The sequence below is a fragment of the Camellia sinensis genome, chromosome 2 (genome assembly GCF_055761805.1).
Source record: "Camellia sinensis isolate YWXY chromosome 2, ASM5576180v1, whole genome shotgun sequence".
NCBI lineage: Eukaryota > Viridiplantae > Streptophyta > Magnoliopsida > Ericales > Theaceae > Camellia > Camellia sinensis.
In genome coordinates, this window is record NC_138962.1 from 21,407,331 (window position 1) to 21,427,793 (window position 20,463).

Genomic DNA, 20,463 nt, shown 5'->3' on the forward strand with positions numbered 1-20,463 from the left:
TGGGCATTGTAGGACGAGATAGTGGGACCTAAAAGGGGATAAACGAGAAATATTTAAGAATTGAATGGATAAGGAATGCACTTGGGACTTAGAAGGTGATGCTAACACTATGTGAAATTCAATGACCAATTGTATGAGGAGAATCTCAAGGGAAGTGCTTGGAGAGTCGAAAGGAACGGGACCCAGCTCTAGGGAAACTTGGTGGTGGAGGGAAGAGGTTCAAATGATAGTTAAGGCAAAAAAAGAGTGCTTTAAAAAGTGGCAGAAGGATAGAACTGAGAAAAACATTAAGGGCTATAGATTGGCTAATAAGGAGGTCAAGAAAGTAGTGAGAGAAACTAAGTTGAAAGCTTATGATGACCTATACACTAGACTGGATAGTAAGGAGGGAGAGAAGAGGGTATACAAACTTGCTAAGATACGGGAGAGGAAAACAAAAGATTTTAATAAAGTAAAGTGCATCAAGAGTGAGGATTCTAAGGTATTAGTGAAGGATGATGAGATTAAGAAAAGATGGAAGAATTATTTTGAGAAACTGTTAAATGAGGAACATGAAAGTATGACAATAGGGGAATAAATAGTCAGTAATACGATAAACCAAGACTATAGGTTCTGTCGCAGGACTAGGAACTTTGAAGTGGAGATTGCACTTAAGAAGATGAAATCAAATAAGGCTTTAGGACCTGATGATATCCCTATTGAAGCTTGGAAGTGTTTGAGTAAAAAGGGAGTTACTTGGTTGACTAGGTTGTTTAGCAAAATTTTGTTGACTAGGAACATGTCAGATAAGTGGAGGAAGAGTATTTTAGTGCCAATCTATAAGAATAAAGGTGATATCCAGAATTGTAAAAACTATAGAGGAATCAAGCTAATGTGTCATATAATGAAAGTGTGGGAGAGGGTGATGGAACATCGATTGCAAGACATAACACAGGTGTCAGAGAATCAATTTGGGTTTATGCCTGGTAGGTCAACAATGGAAGCGATCTATCTTTTGAGGAGAGTAATAGAAAAGTATAAAGAAAAGAAAAGAGACATTCATATGGTATTTATCGACCTTGAGAAAGCATATGACAAAGTGCCTTGAGATATAATATGGTGGGTGTTAGAGAAGAAAGGGGTGACAAAAGGCTACATTGACGTGATTAGGGACATGTATGAAGGGGTGGTGACCGCTATTAGATTGCCAGCTGGAGAGACAAATGAATTTCTTATCACTGTAGGGTTACACCAAGGATCTACCTTAAGTCCTTATCTTTTTGCTTTAGTTATGGACGAGTTAACGATAAATATTCAGAATGACGTGCCATGGTGTATACTTTTTGCAGACGATATTGTGTTAGTAGATAAGACTAGAGAAGGAGTTAACACAAAGTTGGAGATTTGGAGAAAAGTTCTTGAATCTAAAGGATTCCGGATAAACAGAACTAAGACAGAGTGCATGGAGTGTAAATTTAGTAACAGTAACAATGAAAGCAGAGGAGAAATGAAGATTGAGAACCAAGAACTACCTAAGAGTGAACATTTTCGTTATTTAGGGTCGATTATCACAACAGCGGGAGAGATTGATGCAGATGTGGTCCATAGGATTAAGGCGGGATGGTGTAAGTGGAGAAGTGCGTCTGGGGTATTGTGCGATAAACGAATACCCATTAGACTAAAAGGTAAGTTTTATAGAACAGCTATTAGACCAGCTATGTTGTACGGGACGGAATGTTAGGCAACCAAGAAACAACATGTAGATAAGATGAGTGTGGCTGAGATGAAGATGCTAAGGTGGATATGTGGTAAGACTAGACAAGACAGGATTAGGAATGAGTGTATTCGGGAATGGGTAGGAGTAGCATCGATAGAAAATAAGCTGAGAGAGAATCGTTTGAGATGGTTTGGTCATATTCAACGGAGACCAACAGAGGCAGTAGTGAAGAGATGCGATGCTGTAACAGTAGATGAAAGTGTTAGGGGACGGGGTAGGCCTAGATTAACGTTGACTAGCGTTATAAATAGAGATATGAATCTACTTAAGTTGACTAATGAAATGGCCTTTGATAGGACCGCGTAGAGAAGAAGAATTCATGTAACTGACTCCATTTGATGGAACTTAAGGCTTGGTTTGATTTGATTTATTAGTCTTTGCCTACCAGGTTGGCAAAGGAAGATTGCCACACAGATGTATGGTTATGTGCAACTTGAACAACTTTTCCTTGATGCAAATACAACTTATTGCTCATGTTTTGAAGTCTCAATCTGTATCAACTTAGTTTTCTAAAAGCAAATAAAAGAAACTTAAGGAATTGGAATCAATCTATTGAAGTTCAAGAAAAGGATAGTTGGTATGCCAATGGGGATTGTGGACCCCTAGTCCCCTGTGTTTGCTTTTTAAAATTAACTTCTCTTGAACGATTGATTGAAGAAGTATTGTTGAGAAAAATCTAAGGTTGCGTTTGGTAGAATTTTGTAAATATGATTTGAGAAAATGAGTTGTATTTTGAGTTTGTGAGTTGTGAAATTATGATTTGAGTGTAGAAAATTTATTTGGTTACGGTTTTTGAATAGAGTGTTGAATTGAGTTTTGAATTATATGTAGAATTGAGTTTTGAAAGTTTGCTTTGACATGTGAAGTGAGAAAATTTGTTTAGTTATGAATTTTGAAAAGAGTTTTCAAAACTTAATTCAAATTGTTATAACTCATAACAAAACACACTAATTTCACACTATTGAAAATTCTGCTCAACACTCATAACCAAACTCTTTTTAAAATTCAATTAAAAAATATTATTATTAATAGAAAATAGCATTAATCAATTTTTTAATTGAAAATACTACAAAGGAAATTTTTTTTTTAAAAATAAATATTCAAAAAATTTAAATCATAAATATTTAAATAATCTAAAAAATTTAATAAGTAAAAAATTAAAATAAATATTCAAAAAATTTAAACCTTTAAAATTTAAATAATTTAAATATTCAAAAAATTTAAATAATTTAAAATTTTAATATTTTAAATTTAAAAACAACTTTACACTCAAATCGTAACCAAACACATAAAACAAAACTCAATTAAGAAATTATTTTTAAAACTCATAACCAAACACATAATTCGAAACTCCATACTACTTTCACAACTCTACACTCAAATTGTAACTAAATACATAACAAAAAAATTAAAATATTTAAAAATATTTTTATAAAATAGAGTTTGAATTTATTTTTATAAAATATTTTAAAATTTAAAAAATTAAAATCGTAATATTTAAAAATATTCAAAAAATTAAAAAAATCGTAACATATTTAAATATTAAAATATTTAAAATCTTAACAAAATTAAAATATTTTTAAAATATTTAAAAAATTAAAATATTGATTTGAATTGAGTTTTGAATTATGTGTTTGGTTATGAATTTTGAAAAGTAATGATTATGTTTTGAATTAAGTTTTGAGAAATAAGTGTAGAATTATGATTTAAAAACTCAAAACAAACACAATACTCAAATCAATAGGTGAAACTATAATTTGAAAGGATTAGCAAAGGGAGCCTAAGATTTCCCACCACTGTAGTAAAGGTGTGTTCGTTGATGGAGCCATTCTTTTACTGTATAGCCATCTGAGCTTTGACAAATACACACATTTAAGTTATTCATAAAATCGAAACAGATGGGCGTTGATTCCATTTTCCATATCACCACCGTGGTAGCATTTTGCTTTGCCATAAAAAAAACTGCTGTCTTTGTAGAATTTGTGAAAGAAGAAGACCCTGTAACCATGGCAGAAACTATACACTACAGGAAATTCGTTCTTTAGCGGCGTTTTTAAAACGCCGTGAAAAGCCTGAAAAACGCCATAATATCTTATAGTGACGTGTAAAATTTTCGCCGCTGGTAGGGCCGCCGCAATAGCTACCCAACGTTTAAAAAACGTCGCGTAAAATCTTTGACGACCGTCTCATCCTCCGTCCCAAATTAACGTGTGACGTCACAATGACGTCATTTAGGAAGAAGCGTCAAATTCGTAATTACAATAGTTCACTGCGATGGTGCGTGTCCTCTGCACCAACAACCATGAAAAAAGGGGAGCAACATGTCACAGTTGTCTAAATCCACCAAGCAAATGGCTGATATAACCGCAAAAAATGGGAAAAGCCAATCACTTGTAACATCCTTCAATCTCCTGCACATATCTATGGAATGAATTGTGCTATTTATGCCCATGTAATTCATTATAAGTTATCTTAATAATCTAAATCGTTTTTTTTTTAGTCTACGATAGTATAATCAACACACAAAATTTTGATACAGAGTTCCGATACAAAATGGGATCCCGACAGTTAAATGGAAACAAAGATAATAACTAAGATTAAAGGCACACTACTTTTAGAATAGTAGTTTCTGACTGACAAAGATAATGAAAAAAAAATGTAAACATCATCAATAAAAACCTTAAGAGAAGTTTCTGACTGAATGCTATATACCCCTTAAAAATGAACTTCTCAACAAATTTTCCTTTGTTGTTTTCCCTGCCTGTTTTCCACATCATTTTTATGTATCTTCTCAACAAACCATCACACAGTGCAATTATCAGAGTATAATCCGTTTAGTGAAAGCACATGGTCAGGAATATCCCTACCTGTGCTCCAGAGCTTGAGGCTTGCTTTGCAACTTCATCCAGAAAATTAGTTGGAATGTCTTTTTCTGAAATAAATTCAAAATTTAAGCTTTTCAAAAAATTCAGAAATCACAGACAAACAAATCAATTCAATGGAAATTAACCACTAGTGAAAAAGTAAATAACGCAAGTAGTGCAGATAGTGTGGGAAACACAAAACAACCTTGCAAAAAGGGTACTGAAGCCTCTTCTCCACCAACTCTCAAGACATTCTCCTTCAAATCAATTATGCACTGCAACCAGTAGCTATTTAGAACTAACTATTTAACCACTCTGGATTTTGGAGAAAGTCATAAATTTAAACAGCTTGAAAGAATAACCATGTTACCTGGTGCTTACGAAGCATATCCAGCCCAAAAAGGAAATCCATATTAGGAGAATCCAAAACCACGAAGGAACAAGGGTAAAACACATTCCCAACCTAAAAATGTTTTTTTTTTTAAAAAAAAAAAGAAGAAAGAAGAAAGAAACAAAGATAAAATGTTTTAGCATACAAGTTTACAATAGTACAAAAAAGAGATACTAAACTTTCATCTCGCATAGTAAAGAATTTTTTTTAAAGAGAAATCAGATACATGTCATATATTCATCAACATATTTCAAACTAATAATAACCTGTAAGGCTAAGAGTGCACAAATGAGAGATGTGCTTCCATGTAATTACAAACTAAAGGTAAGCACAATATTTTTCCACACCTTGCTTACACACCTTGTCCAGTCTAAATTCTGAGTTCCAAATTCAATCCTGAGTAGCTTGATAAAATGTATACATAGTTCAATGGATTTTATTAACTTTCATAGTAAAATTGTGATAAACATTAGGAATTCAAAATCATAATGTTACACATGCTTGGCATCAATCAATAATGTTGACTACTGTTATGTCACCCTATTTGATATTATAAATTATATCAAATTAGTGGTTCTTTAAACTTAAAACTATGTATGTATCACTATTAAAAGGAGTATTGATTTAATGATGAAATAATTAACATACCTATTTAGAGTACACCGGCTAGTAAGATCAAACATAAACAAAATTGCTACTGCATCTTTGCAAGCAATAGGATTTGATCAAGTGACCTATTGTCTCCTACATCCAAATTAAAATTACAAACAAACAAACATTTTAAGTAAATAGAATCCACTAAGACTTCGGCAATTACAAACATTTTAAGTAAATAGAATTCCAAATTTTTTAAACTAAAGAACGAAAAAATTACAGAGAAAGTATAACAGATCAGCAGATTTGACAATGAGAAAGTAGAGAATGAAAAATATACCTGATATAAGAGCAAGAGAGATATGCTAGAACAGATCGATTTTGGATTTTGGATCTGCGATTTGATGAAGAACATATCGATTTGATGAAGAATAGAATGGATCGATTTGATGAAGAACAGATCGAGTTCGAGTTCGATGAAGAACAGCTAGAGCAAAGCCCTCGAGCAATAGAGATCGATGACGAATAGCTAGAGAGTTCGATTGCGAGCGACAGAGATCGATGAAGCGCAAACCATTGAGGGTTTTGGATTTGCAATCGAGCAAATCAAGGGTTGAGAATGAGAAACTGAGCGAGCGAGAGTGTGTTTGAAACAGAGCGAGAGAGAGTGAGAGCTTCAAATCGAGGGTTTTGGAAGAGAGGGAAACTGAGTTGTGGTAGAGACTGAGAAAGAGAGACTGAGTTGAAAGAGACAGAGGTTTTGACGATCAATACATTGACCCAATACGACGCCGTTTCACTGAGATCAGACACAACGTTTTTTGAAAACGTTGTGTTTTGTTAATTTATAGTGGCATTTCCCTAAACGCCACAAAAAAAACATTGCTGTAGACCATTTTTCCTGTGGTGATAGCTGGGTCTTTTGTAGCCTTTGTGGTAGAAAGGTTGGGAGATGTACTCATCCAAAAAAAGAATTTATTGCATGGGGTTAGCGGCTAAGTTGAGGAAATGCAAAGGGAGTTGAATCGAATGAAATGCTTCTTGAAAGATGCAGCCGGAAAGCGAGAAGAAGGAGATGAGAGAGTCCACAACTAGGTCGCCGAGATCAGAGAAGCTACTTATGATGCTGAGGCTATAATTGACACATACATCATCAAAGTTGCATTCAGGAGGAAAACAGGTAGTATCCTCAATGTCCTCATGAGGTATTGTTGTGTCATCAAGTTCAAGGTCGGGGTGGAGATCGAGTCTATTAAAGCCAACATCTCTAAAATCATGACAAGTTTAGATACTTACGGCGTAAGGGCAATAAGTGAAGAAGAAAGTTCGAGATTTGAGAAGCAATGACTGCTAAGGCGGTCTTATCCTCATATCGTGGAGGAGGATATTGTTGGCTTAGATGATGACATAAAAACAATAGCGGAACATTTGGTGAAGGAAGAGAGACAGTGTCGAGTTGTTTCCATTTGGGGAATGGGCGGTCTTGGCAAGACCACCCTTGCAAAAAAGGTTTACAATTACATTGATGTTAGGCGTCATTTTGATTGTTTTGCCTGGGCTTTATATCTCAACAATGTAATACTAGAGAAGTTTTGGAAGGGATTCTAATCGAACTTACCTCTCCATCACATGAAGAGAGGACAAAAATCAAAACAATGAGTCATGGCGAGCTAGTTGTGGAACTTTGTCGAGTTCAAAGTGAGAAGAAATGTTTGGTGGTTATCGATGACATTTTGAAGGATGAAGATTGGAAAATTTTGAGTCTAGCCTTCCCGGAGTAAAATTGCAGGTAGCAAAATACTGCTTACTACTCGCATACAAGTAGTGGCTTCGTACGATGATCAACGCCACGAACTGAGGCATTTAACTGAACTTGAGAGTTGGGAACTGTTTGGAAAGAAAGCATTCTCGAGGAGAAATGTTACAGGTAATTATTAACGTCATCCACCCCACACAATGAAAGTAATGCTCAAAATTTTAAATTTCAAATTGAGATATTTCTTTCATCTGTCTTGTCTTTTGATTATGATAGGAGTAAGCTACACAATTTTTATAAGGAGTAATACAAAAATGGCAATTTTTCTCCATGCTGTGATAAAGAAGGCATAAAATTAAGAAGGCTGCTATATATTACCTGAATATTTTATCAATTTTTTTTATTGCTTATATGACTTCTCACATGACATGATAAGTTGCACCAATTTATAATACTTATGAGTTTATATTTTACTTTTGTAATTCTTAAATAGGTTAGAAATTAAATATTTTAGAGATTTAATAGATTCAATCGATAATTTAGGTACTAAATAGACTTTGACTTATATATATTTTAGAAATTTAGTAGACTCAATCAATATTTCAGGAACTAAATAGACAATTTGACGATAGTTTAAGGATATAAAGTGTAATAAACCCTTTTTGGATTTAAAGAAAACTATACAACTTTATTAATTCTAGTATTTTAATTGAAAAATACTATTTCACTAATTTGCAAAAGAGTTTAAAAAAAAAATCCAATTTAATTTAATTCAATAAATTTAATTCAGCAACATTTTATTACTTTCTAGGGAGAGGTTACAATGCGTACTTGCATACCGTAGGAAAAGTTATATTTTTCATGAGAGAAGTTATACATTTTGTAAGATGAAAGTTACAATTTTTGTGATGAAAATTATGAATTTTGAAGTTTTGATGTGCACTTGAAAGTCATGTAAACTAAAATTATACTTTTTATGAGAGAAGTTATACATATTTTGAAAAGCAAAAAATTGTATTTTTTGTGAAGATAATAAGTTAAATTTTTGTGACAAAAATTATACATTTTGGGAGAGAAATTATATTTTTTGCATAAGTTGCATATGATGTGCAAAGCATTCTCCTATTTGGGAACTTAGATATGAGAATTCTTATTCAAAACAAACAAAAAAATATTTAACCATCTTCCGCAAGTCTACCTTTTAAAATACTATTTTCCAAATCGATAGATGCATATTATTTTTCAAGGTAGATAAAACCATGTTTATTGAATTAGTACTTAATTGGACATAGGTCTTAAAAAGTTTTATTTATTAACCTAAAATAAAGTTTACAGGACTTGTTAGTATTTTGAGAGAAACGATAAGTTTCGATGAAGTAGAAAAATTTGGAGGCAAATTACACCATCTGTCTCTATACTTTACTCCTTATGTCATTTTGATTCCTACTTTCAATTGGTTCAATTTTGACCTTTAATTTTAGATTTTGTTTCAATTTGGTTCAATTAATAATATCATTAGTATTTTTTGAGAAAAATTATCACTAAATTAGTTGAGATTAACTAACTATAATTTTGTCCTTAAAAATATGGCAAGTGACACTTAGACCATCTCCAACGGTTCATCAAAGTTGACATCAAATTTAAAATTTGGTGAAAAAGTTACTGTTTGGTGCTCCAACGGTTGCACCAAATCAATATCAAAATGAGATTTCACCAAACAATTCATCAAAATGAGGACAGAATATTGATTTCATCAAAACATTGTTTGTGACTGTTGGGAGAGACCAGCCGGTCAACCAACCAGTTGCCCGGCCGGTTGACCAACCGGTCGACCACCAAGAGGTTCAAACAGTTCCAAGAAAAGGTTCAAACAGTAAAAAAAAAAAATAATAATAATAATTTTTTGCCTTACCGGTCGACCAGCCGGTTGACCAACCGGTCGACCACTAAAAGGTTCAAAAAGTTCAAAAAAAAAAAAAAAAATTCGCCTAACCGGTCGACCAACCGGTTGTCCCGGCGCAAATTTGATGAAAGTTCACCGTTGGAGCGAGTGATATCAGATTTGGTAAAATGGGTCATTTTTTACTCAGATTTGATGAAAAAAGAAATGCACCGTTGGAGATGCTCTTATGCGTGTATTTTTCCAAAAAAAAAAAAATATTGCTAAGAGTTATAATCAATTAAATTAAATTGGGACAAAATTATAAAGTTAAGGTAAAAAACAATCTAAGTACAAAGTATAGGGACTTCCACCGTAATTTGTCCAAAATTTGGAGGTGGCTAATTTTGGGCTGTCTTCTTCAAATGGCTTATTGTACATTTGATAAACACAGGTACTAGGTTACCCATGCTACATTCGTTTCTATTTTATATATATCAATAATTAATATATATAGGTTATTTTACTTCTTAATTCGCAAACCTACTCATAGATGACTCACTTTTTGTGTGTGTATGTAACATTTTAATTTTGTAGAATTTGAGTCGAGCACTGAAATGATGGAGTTAGGGAAGGAAATGGTGAAACACTGTGGAGGTCTACCGTTTAGGAGGACTTCTAGCAAACAAACACAAGATGGAGGAGTGGAAGATGGTGAGCAGAAACATCAATTATTACTTAAACACGAAGGGTGAAGGCAGCCATGAAAGAGTTTGAGACATTTTAGCTTTAAGTTACCAAGACTTGCCGTACCATATCAAGGCATGCTTTTTGTGTTTGAGCCATCTTCCTGAAGATTATGAAATACGTGCAGAAAAATTAGTTCAAATGTGGATGGCTGAAGGCATCGTGTCATCATCATCAGTACCACCAGCACAAGTAGGAGAAATGAAGGTAGAAGACACAATGCTGGATGTTGGAATGAGTTATTTAAGTGAACTAGCACAGAGATGCATGGTTCAAGTCCAATTCAGCAGAAGGATTAAACTTTGTCGCCTCCAATATCTCATGCGGGACTTATGCTTGTTGAAAGCCCAAGAGGAGAATTTTCTCAAGGTTGTTCGCGTTGAAGCCTTTGATAATCAACAGCTCAAGTGGGAGAACTCTGCCTCTTCATCTTCATCGTCACCATGGACTAAAATTCATAGGCTTGCTGTGTACTATTTTGGTGATCATGATGCGAATAATATAAGGCGAGAATATATTAATCTCAAAGAATTAACTAATCACCACCATCTGCGGTCATGCCAATTTTACTTCTTTGGAAACGATTTGGAAATCTCTTGTTGGAAACAGATAAAATCACTTTTCAAGGGCTTCAAGTTGCTTAGAATTTTAGATGTGGAAAGAATTTATATCGGAGTAAAAGGGAAAAGGAAGTTGCCAAGAGACATAGGAAACCTCTTTCACTTGAGATATTTAAATATAAACGTGTCTTGGATTGAAAGTGTGCCTTCTTCTATAGGCAACTTGAGATTCCTCCAAACCCTAGATCTAAGGGTATATGCAGATGAAGTTACAATAGAAATACCCAATGTCCTGTGTACGTTGGAACAATTGAGACATCTATATCTGTAATACCCCTATTCCGTAATATGTTAATTGGTCCTTAACATGATGTGATTATGTATTTTGATATGATTTTGTGTTCCACTATGTGAAAATATGTGGTTTGAAGTTCTATCTGTTCACCGTAGGAATATCTGTTTGAATAATCAGCTTTGGAAATTTAATTGAGGGCCTTATCGGCCACAGAACCCGAAATCGATTACGCCATTGTGGTTGGCATAATTTTTAGAGCCTACGGTGAAATTTAATTGAAAATTGATTCTGGTCAATTTAAACTGATTGAAATGATAAATTAAGTACCCCATTATTTTATATTATTATATTGACTTAGTGGGACTTAATATATTTGAGCACTACACCTTATTTCTCTCCCTTAGCTTATTTTGGCTGATTCTTGAACTCAATTTGAGAGGGAGAGCCGTCTATAGGGAGGGAGAAAGAGGGATTATGCAACTTTGGTCTTGAAACTTGGAGATTGGAAGTCTAATTCAAGATTTGATCATAGATTGTGAGGATCAAGCTCCTAGGTGAGTGATTCTTGGATTATAATTGTAATTTTGTGCATGTCCAAGCTATCTTGGTGATCAAGAACAAGATTGTAATGAAGTTGAGTTGTGTTTGTTGAATTGAAGCTTAATATGTGCATGCATGTAAGAAATACTTTGAAATTTGCATGTTTGAGCACAAATGTGTGTAACCCATGTGAAATATTAAAGGAAACTCATGTCTTGATCACCATTTGTGTTATCTAAGTTGAGAATGTGGCTAATCCATCACATGCATGTACAAATTGAGAAGATATGAGCTTTGAATGCATGAAATGGTTACATTGGTAATGAGTCGGTGGAAAATGAGCCATGCATGTAAATAAATTATGAAATTGAGCTTCAATATGTTGTAATTCTATGTTTGTACCATGTTAGTATATGATTATGTGAAGTTTGGGCCGAAATCATGCATTTAGAGCCTTTGAATGTCGAGATGAAGCTCAAGAACTCAATCTGGAAAACCCAGATTTTTGATGTCCGCTCGAGCGGGTTAAGTGACGCTCGAGCGAAGAAATCGAGCTCCCAGCATTTTCTGCAGACATGGTTCCCGCTCGAGCATGGAAGTCGACGCTCGAGCGTGGGAGCTATTTTGACAGGCCTTCCGCTCGAGCACCCTATTTAACGCTCGAGCGTATTTTTCATGCAACCAGTACTTTTGCAGGCCTTGAGGGTCCGCTCGAGCGGGTAAATTGACGCTCGAGCGGGGACCCTAATTTTTGGAATTTTGTTCATGCGTTCTGTGTTTCGTTTTCCGTTCTCTTTCACTTGTAATCACTCTTAGGCGTATGTTAAACATTATAAATGAGTTAATGAGATAAGAATAAAGCCTAAAGAGGAATATGTGAATTAAGGGACGGATTGAATTGTTAATGACCCTTTTGTGTGCATGGAATGTGTAGGGTCAAGCTCCAGGGCGAATCCACAAGCCGATCACTGTGAGTAATATCAATATTTGAATGCTTGCGAATGTCCAATTGTTTACTCCCTTTTAAGCTTTATGAATTGCTAATTGGGATTGTGGACGTAAGTCTGATATGAATGCATGAATGGACCAAAGGTCGTTTTGATGTGAATGAATGGACCAAAGGTCGTTTTGAAATGAATGAATGGACCAAAGGTCATTTTGATGTGAATGAATGGACCAAAGGTCGTTTTGAAATAAATGAATGGACCAAAGGTCGTTTTGATGTGAATGAATGGACCAAAGGTCGTTTTGATGTAAATGAATGGACCAAAGGTCGTCCTGATGTAAATGAATGGACCAAAGGTCGTTTTGACACATGTGAGTGGGCCGAAGGCCGTTTTGACATGAATGAGTAGGCCGAAAGCCGTTTTGACATGAATGAGTAGGCCGAAGGCCGTTTTGACATGAACGAGTGGGCCAAAGGCCGTTTTGACATAAATGAATGGGCCGAAGGCCATTTCGACATAAGTGAATGGGCCGAAGGCCGTTTTGCCATGAATGGAAACCCAAATGGGCCAAAGGCCAGAATGTTGGAACTACAGTTACTTGATTTGCATTTCGTATAGTCATATATATTTGCTAATTAGAAGTATGAATTGGGCCCAAGGCCGTTTGGAGCATGTTGTTCTACATATTGTGATGTAACTGTCATATTTGATATTATTCACTGGGCTATCGCTCACGCTCATTCATGTCTTTGTAGGTGAGCCAAGAGAAGTCCAAACCCAGCCCCAATGAAGTCTGTCAGGAATAACATGAGTTTGGAGAGTCAGCCTTGTGTCTCACGCACGAGACTCAACCTTGCCATTCTATTATGTATTTCCATTTTGTCTTGTTGGCAAGGATCTTGTGTATATCGGTATGTAAATGTGATATGGGTTGACTCAGTTTAGATGATCCTGTCTGTAATGAATTTTGTGTAACTGTATTTTTGACGTGGGTTATTAACGTATCTGAGCATGGTTTGTTTGATGTGCATATAAGCACGGCTCTATGGACAAAGTTTTTAAATTTTTGCTTCTGTTTGGCCCCTTTACTCTGACAAGTTACGTCTGTATCGGTCTGAGGCCGTACATAATCACAGGATTACTGGCCGGTCATGTCCTTAACCCATAAGGACGGGTTCGGGTCGTGACAATATCTTCCCTATGTTATCAAGCTGACTGGTACAAGTAAGTTGCGATTGGATGGTTTGAGCAAATTGGAGACGCTAAAAGCCTTTGTTACAGAGTATTGTGACGTCAGATGCTTTCCCAACCTGACAAATCTTCGACAAGTTGAAGTTCTTTCGGAAGACCACAAAGACTTGGCAGTGATCCTTAAATCTCCAATCCTCCTCAACAATTCAAACAGCCTTCTTCTACCATCTTTATCCTTCTCGATTGTTGGAGAATTCAAAACGGAAGAAGAACAAAGCCTTTTAAGGCAGCTTTTAGGATGCCACCATCTTCGCAAATTATTTCTAGATGGGTCCTTTAATCGGGCTAATAAATTGCCAGACCAATTCCCTCCAAATCTCACCAAGTTAAGGTTGTGGGATACTAAACTAGATGAGGACCCAATGCCAACATTGGAGAAGTTGCCCAACTTAAGGAGTCTCTCCTTAGGTTTTAATTCCTACATTGGGAATGAGATGGTTTGTTCTTCTGGACCATCCAGCATCAGCGGTGGTGGAGGAGGAGGGGGCTACGGCGGCTGTGATAGTGGAGGTTTTCCGAAACTCAAATCTTTAGCGCTCGTGAATAGTCGAAACTTGCAGGAGTGGAGGGTGGAACAAGGAGCCATGCCCTGTCTCTTCCGTTTAGATATTTTCAATTGCAAAAAATTGAAGGAGATTCCGGACGGATTGAGGTTCATTACCACCCTCCGGGAATTGGAGATCACAAGGGTATCTGAAGCACTCAGAGACAGGGTTAGAGAAGGAGGAGAGGACTTCGACAAAGTCAAGCACGTGCCTTCTATTGAAATTCATTGAGTTGTCTTCGATCTTACAACATTTAAATCAGGTTGGTTGGTCCATGCTCTGTTTCTTTCCCCTCTCTTTCCTTTGTTTTTTAAAGGGTTAATTTCACTCGTATTCCCTAAACTATCAACATTTTATTTATTTCCTCTAAACTATCAATTTCGTCTATTCCTTAAAAAATTTATTTTTATTCATATGGTCCAATTAGGGACAATTGTACAAATTAGTAACCATTAAAACCTAAATTGAGGGGAAAAAAAAAGGTAATTTTATAATTTAAACAAATTATCATACACTCAAACACCTATTAAGTTGGTCGTGCCTTGTAATTTATTCAAAATGGCCTTCGATAGGGCCGCGTGGAGAAGAAGGATTCATGTAGCCGACCCCATTTGATGGGACTTAAGGCTTCGTTTGGTTTGGTTTGGTTAGTAAGAAAAATGAGTGTTTTTTGTGTGATTTAAGATGTTCAAATTCTCAAATAACTTTTTTTAATCAAATTAAGTTTTAACAATTATTAATTTGTATAATTGTCTCCAATTGAACTACATAAACATAAGTTCAAAAATTTAGGAACTGAATAGACGAAAATGATAGTTTAAGAATGAAGTAAAAAAAAAAAAATGGTGATATTTATGACTTCAATGATCTGAAACCATGTCAAAACAAAAATTTCAGATTATTAGGGTTACTAGGTTCGAAAGTTCTAACTTTTTAGCCCAGTGCATTCCTTTGCTTCCTGAAATAGAACAAATTGAGCAACACTTTATCTATGTTTTTATTTTGCAAAAGAAGTATAACTACCTTTCAAATTTCATGTCAAATAATAGAGAACACACACATGCATATATGTATGTCTCAAGATATGCTCTCTAATCTTATGATGTTCTTAGAGTTGCCACTATTGCAATCTCATGGCTCAATTGATATGCAAAATCTGTGTTGTAGTTTTGCAGGAAGATGATGACTTGATCACTTGGTTCAGCATTTCATAGACTTCATGAGAAAACCTGTGTTCAAATAGTCTACATATCTAGATATTGTTATTTTAATGGCATTGTTCGCCTAACTTTTGGAGATCTGAACGAATTTGAAATCCAAATTTCATGATCTTGCTGTGTACAGGCCTTGTGCTCCACTAGCTGCATCTGTTTCTGATCCTAAATGGGTTCAGAAGGACAATTTTTTGCATATTAATATTGTTACTAACTCTGAGACTCCATTTAGTAGATGGAGGGCAGTAAAGATATCCAGGTGGTGGCAGCTACATGGTTTTTGGATTTTTGTTATCTCGCACAATCTTTTCATTCATGCCAATTATCTTTACAGCCACGGAGTTTGCTCACAGCAGCATTTTCCTTAGCCCGGTTTGCAGCATTTTCTTGCATCTCTTCTTCTCATGGAGGGGCCTACTTTCCTTCTGATACTGAACGATCCTACGTGGCAGCCTCTAGTCAATCTACTGTTAGCTTCGCGTCAATTATGTTACCTTGGTGGTGTTTTTTGTTTTTGCTTGAGGTTTGTAACACGTATTCATGTTGTGTTGGTTGTTGTTTCCTAGAACTATGTTATTTTTTGTATGTATTAATGAATGATGTTCTTTTCTTGTGCCAAAAATAAAAAAAATACAATACTGTGGAATCCTATCTTTGGTGCGTGTCATAACACACCTAACACTTTTGCCATTGTGTCTGTTTTATCTCGGTTCTCAACAATTAAATATGTAACACAGCCACGTTATGGGCTGCTCAATGAATATAGGAGTTGTATTCATCACGATAAGTCCTTACTATTTGGTATTCAATCCAAACAGTCAGTAGTACATTGATGCCCAGAGACAGATGAAATGTTCTGAAGTGCTGCTGTTTGCAGTAATATTAAATTGCAATTTGGTTAGTACAATTTATGTTTGCTAGATTTCTGTATACTTGACAGAAGAAGTCTGAAGTTTGTCCATAATCTAAGCATTAGTTGGTTCTGTGATCAAATTTGAATGAGATTTTTTAACCATTCAAGCCATTGCCTGATGTCCAAGTTGTTGGGTAAGTTATTCCAACACTAGAAAGATGTTGGCTATAGTTGGATGGATAGAGGTCACAACTTCACAAGTTGAATTTTGAGGGCAAGTCTGTGAGTCTGAGTGAATTTTGAGGGCAAGTCTGTGAATTTTGCTTAAGAATGTACATGTGGTGATTCATTTATTAATTTTGTGATCACATTAAGGCTATAGTTGGTTTGGGAGGAAACATGGTTTTAGGCATGGTTCTAATAATTTTTCCTTCACAGAGGAGAAAGTTTATGATTTGTACGAAACAATTGGTGTGTTGCTTACATGTTAGTTTTGGAATTCCTTGATGTGGTTCATTATGCACTATTTATCATTGCAAACTGTCTAAATACTTTATTAAGGCACAATCATCTCATTATAGGTATACACACATTATTTGACAGTATTTTTTTATTTTTATTTTATTTATTTTTTAATACAAAAAAAAGGCTTTATTTCTCATTGAAATAAACGGAGCTCAAGTGCAGAGAGTTTGATGTACAATATTCAACCCATTCCCCAATAGCTTAAGCTTTTGGGCAACTGGTTGTCTAATATGTAGTCTCAAAGCTGAAAACTCTGATATTTGAGATAGAGACAATTGTTTCAATTTTTACGGTGTCAATAAACTGATTTTTTGACTCTATTTTTCCAATGTGATAGGTGCAAGCCCATATTGCTCTCGGGTCAGGAAGTAGAGTCAGTTGAGTGTAATAGATGGGCAGCATCAATGGCTAAAAACTCCTCTGACCTGTGAATGTACACCATTTCTCCCTTAAACTATAAAATTTTACTTGTTATACTAATTTCATGGCATTCTTGAGTCTGTGTCTGTGAATTTGCAATATTGCATTCTCATTTATTAGTTACCGTTCTGTACTTTTTTTTAAAATATTATTTGTGAGAGAAAATGTTGCATCCTTAGATGACTTATTAGTGAAATAGAGGATGGTGTGCTGGATTTCAAAGAAGGAATGGACAATTGTCATTCCACTGATTTGGAGCCTCTTCTGTTTCACTAATAGCAATTTTCCGTTGAATGTAGTTTTTCCCCCATTGAATAATATTGAAGTAACTTTCCAAAGGGAACACCTGTAATACTAGGGATTTCAGGACTATTAATGTGGTATGTGGATGTGAATCAATTTTTTTTTTTTTTATTTGTTTTTTCAAACCCTTAAAAGTAGAGAATAGGCATGATAATCATCTATATGATAGGCAATTCCACATTTTTGCTAATGTGACATCTTAATTGATCTCACTTCTCATTTGACTGGAATCTGTCAATTGTGGAAAAACTCAAAAACACTTTTCATAGCATTTCAATTTGGTGGTAATCTGAAATTTTGCCACATCTTTTGACAGGTAGAATTTCAGAACATTGTAAGACATCTAATCTCTGATGGTTGAGCTTATAGACTAATCCACAAAAATATATGTAAAACGTAACTATGTGGCCATCCTCAAGCCGCATCTCCATTGGCATAGGGGTCCTCCTTCCTTTTACTCTGTTAAGTGCCCATTCGGTGACTCTCTGATGATTTATAGAATCTGCAAATTGTGTACAGAAGAGTGATGCAACAGTTAAAGACTCAAAGGTACTGTGATCAGTTTTGCCTTTCTGAACTTGCTGAAAATTGAATGTTAAAGTTTATTCTGTGTTTCTAGGAATTTGTTAAACTGAAATTACAGAAATGTGTTTTCTTTTCACCAGTTCATAATTTGACTGATTTGCAATCTACCATTTCATTTTATAATGCATAGGTACATGTGTAAATTTAATGGGTACACATCCAATCAGCAAAATTTCTGCCAATCTTTTTAAACTCAACTATCAGGACATTATTGCACAGCTCAGTGTAGAATCTGGACATTGAAGATGCAATGTTGGGACATTAACAGATGCTATGTCATTCTACCTCCGTTGGACCTATGTGTGGTTGTTACTTTGACAGAAGAGTAACGCACTGATGTTACTTGAATGTGTGAGTTCATAAATTGCTTACCAAAATGCTTGTTTATGTTTGCCGGATTTGTTTATCCATGAAGTTAGAGATCTCTAGTTTATCCCTAACCTAAACATCATTTAGTACATGACCAAACAAGCATGAGATTTTCACATCATTCAATTCATTGCTTATGTCCAAGTTGTGGGGTAAGGAGTATTCCAAACGGAACACATTCTATACACAGCCATGTGATCCATTGTGAATTATGTCTCTAACCAAGCTTTTTTCACCACACTCATCTACAATTCTAACCACCACAATTTCATTAGGAGACCCTATGGCCATTTTTTTTCTTCTATATGTATTTATGTATTAGGCTTAACCAACACAAGCTGCATCCAAGGTTGTAGATGTCCCAAAGGGATACTTAGCAGTTAATGTTGGAGAGACACAGAAGAAGAGATTTTTGGTGCCATTATCATACTTGAACCGAACTTTATTTCAAGACTTGCGGCATTAAGTTAAAGAAGAACTCGGATTTACTCATCCCACGGGTGATCATCAAAGACAACTTTGTAAGCCAGAAACAATCCACCATATGTACATCCTTGTTCTTTTTGTTTTTTCTCTTTGCAAATACAAATTTTGGAAGGGAAAAGAGAAAAGCCTTACTGTGTGGGGGAATAAGTAGTAGAATCGCGTTTTTTTTTTTTTTTTTTTTCTATAGTGTGAATTTGTTTCACTGATCCTTTGCTTTTTTGGGTAAGTACACTGATCCTTTGTTGTTTTCATGGATTGTGAAAAAGAAAATGCTATGTATATCTCTAAGGCAATTGTAGTGGTGCAGGAGCATTTTGTGTAAAGTCATCAAATTCAAGTGAACATCCACTTTTTCCATTTTATATTGTGAGGCATGGTAAATCGAAAGAAACGATAGCTCAAAATCAACAGAATTTCAATTTTCGATGTGTTTTTCATAATGTGCAACCTAATTCGATTTTGAATTTTTTTTATACGAATACAAACTAAACCTATCAAAATATTATATTTAAATACTTTTATATTTTAATTATCTAAACAATAGAAGATAACTAACTAATAATGCATATTTCAAAATAAAAATTAGGAATTAAATTATTTACAGAACAACTTTCACATTTTTTCCCAATATGAAATTGTACAATATTTTATAAAACTTTTTAAAAACTTTATGTAAATCCCTCATTTGTTGAGAAAACAGAACAACATTTGTAAACTAAACAATCCAATTGGGTTGGTGGAGCTATAATGATTCAATACATTCATTTATAAGTTGTAACAGGTAGATTGTGCATGAGAAAAATTAAATTAATTCAGTTATTGTAAGTAGATATTTTTATTCCAAAAAATAGATGGTAGAAATGATTTTGAATTTTTTTTAACAGGACAAATGCAACAATCTACACATGCAAATTTACAAAATAAATAATTCGAACGACATTCGTAATCGGCCACACAGGTCCATCTTGACAGTCCCACTTCACATTTATGTACCAGAGTTGGTGGGCCTTTTCCCTTGGGCTGCATAGGCCGAAAGCCTACTAAAAACAGAACTGAGGTCCGACACCCGAACTTCGAATCCCTCTCTCATTTCTTCTTAAATCTGTGTTCACAAACTTGGAACAGGCTTACCCTCTCTTCACCTTATTCACACCAAACTTATATTCACAAAACCCACCTTCAAACTCTGACCAACAACTTGTTCAATTGCATCAATCCAACAAAACCATTACCCTTTAATACATTGATATCAGATCTTGGCTTTCAAGCACATGCAACGGGGGTTCCTATAGATTCATACGCTTTGTGTAGTAGCTCCTTAACAGCCTCCTCTCCTCCGAAACCAAAACTGTTGAATTTGGTAAGCTGTTGGATTCTCATGTTATCAAATCGGATTGGTCATCTCATTTTCATTTTTCCTTTTGTGGGGAGTGATCTAATTGATTTGTATGCAAAAATGTTGCTTGTCAATGATGTAGCATAAGTGTTCGATGAAATTCTTGTTATAATAAACACAGTATGTGCAATTGCTCTTTTGTTGGGTTAATTTATGGTGAAGGCTAAATTGTGGGTTGACTTTATCA

The 20,463-nt window shown here is 35.0% G+C and overlaps 1 protein-coding gene and 1 long non-coding RNA gene across 3 annotated transcripts; one reads left to right on the top strand and one right to left on the bottom strand.

Annotated features, from left to right (window-relative positions):
• Positions 1 to 4,034: 4,034 nt before the first annotated feature.
• LOC114267372 (uncharacterized) lies at positions 4,035 to 5,085 on the bottom strand. 2 transcript variants are annotated; one of them, XR_014360255.1, is made up of 4 exons: positions 4,991 to 5,085; positions 4,826 to 4,895; positions 4,624 to 4,688; positions 4,035 to 4,167 (listed from the first exon to the last, which is right to left on the bottom strand). It is a non-coding gene; the product is annotated as an uncharacterized LOC114267372 (long non-coding RNA). The 2 variants fall into 2 exon arrangements; XR_014360254.1 differs by lacking the exon at positions 4,035 to 4,167 and having other exon boundaries at positions 4,454 to 4,688.
• Positions 5,086 to 5,299: 214 nt separating this feature from the next.
• On the top strand, positions 5,300 to 19,237 carry LOC114267371 (putative disease resistance RPP8-like protein 2). Its single transcript, XM_082907577.1, has 10 exons — positions 5,300 to 5,335; positions 6,497 to 6,592; positions 6,701 to 6,810; positions 6,961 to 7,180; positions 7,373 to 7,532; positions 9,838 to 9,954; positions 10,028 to 10,874; positions 13,555 to 15,862; positions 17,055 to 17,989; positions 18,156 to 19,237. Exons 1-8 carry the CDS (start codon positions 5,300 to 5,302, stop codon positions 14,354 to 14,356), a joined length of 2,388 nt encoding a protein of 795 aa, XP_082763703.1. The 3' UTR covers positions 14,357 to 15,862; positions 17,055 to 17,989; positions 18,156 to 19,237.
• Positions 19,238 to 20,463: the final 1,226 nt, after the last annotated feature.

What these genes read in the sequence shown, in the direction of transcription:
- LOC114267371 (XM_082907577.1), top strand. Translation starts at nt 5,300, where the DNA reads ATGAGAGATGTGCTTCCATGTAATTACAAACTAAAG. An exon ending in ATCCTCAATGTCCTCATGAG is followed by an intron (nt 6,811 to 6,960) that starts GTATTGTTGTGT and finishes ATGACTGCTAAG; the next exon opens with GCGGTCTTATCCTCATATCG. An exon ending in GGGCTTTATATCTCAACAAT is followed by an intron (nt 7,181 to 7,372) that starts GTAATACTAGAG and finishes TTTTGAGTCTAG; the next exon opens with CCTTCCCGGAGTAAAATTGC.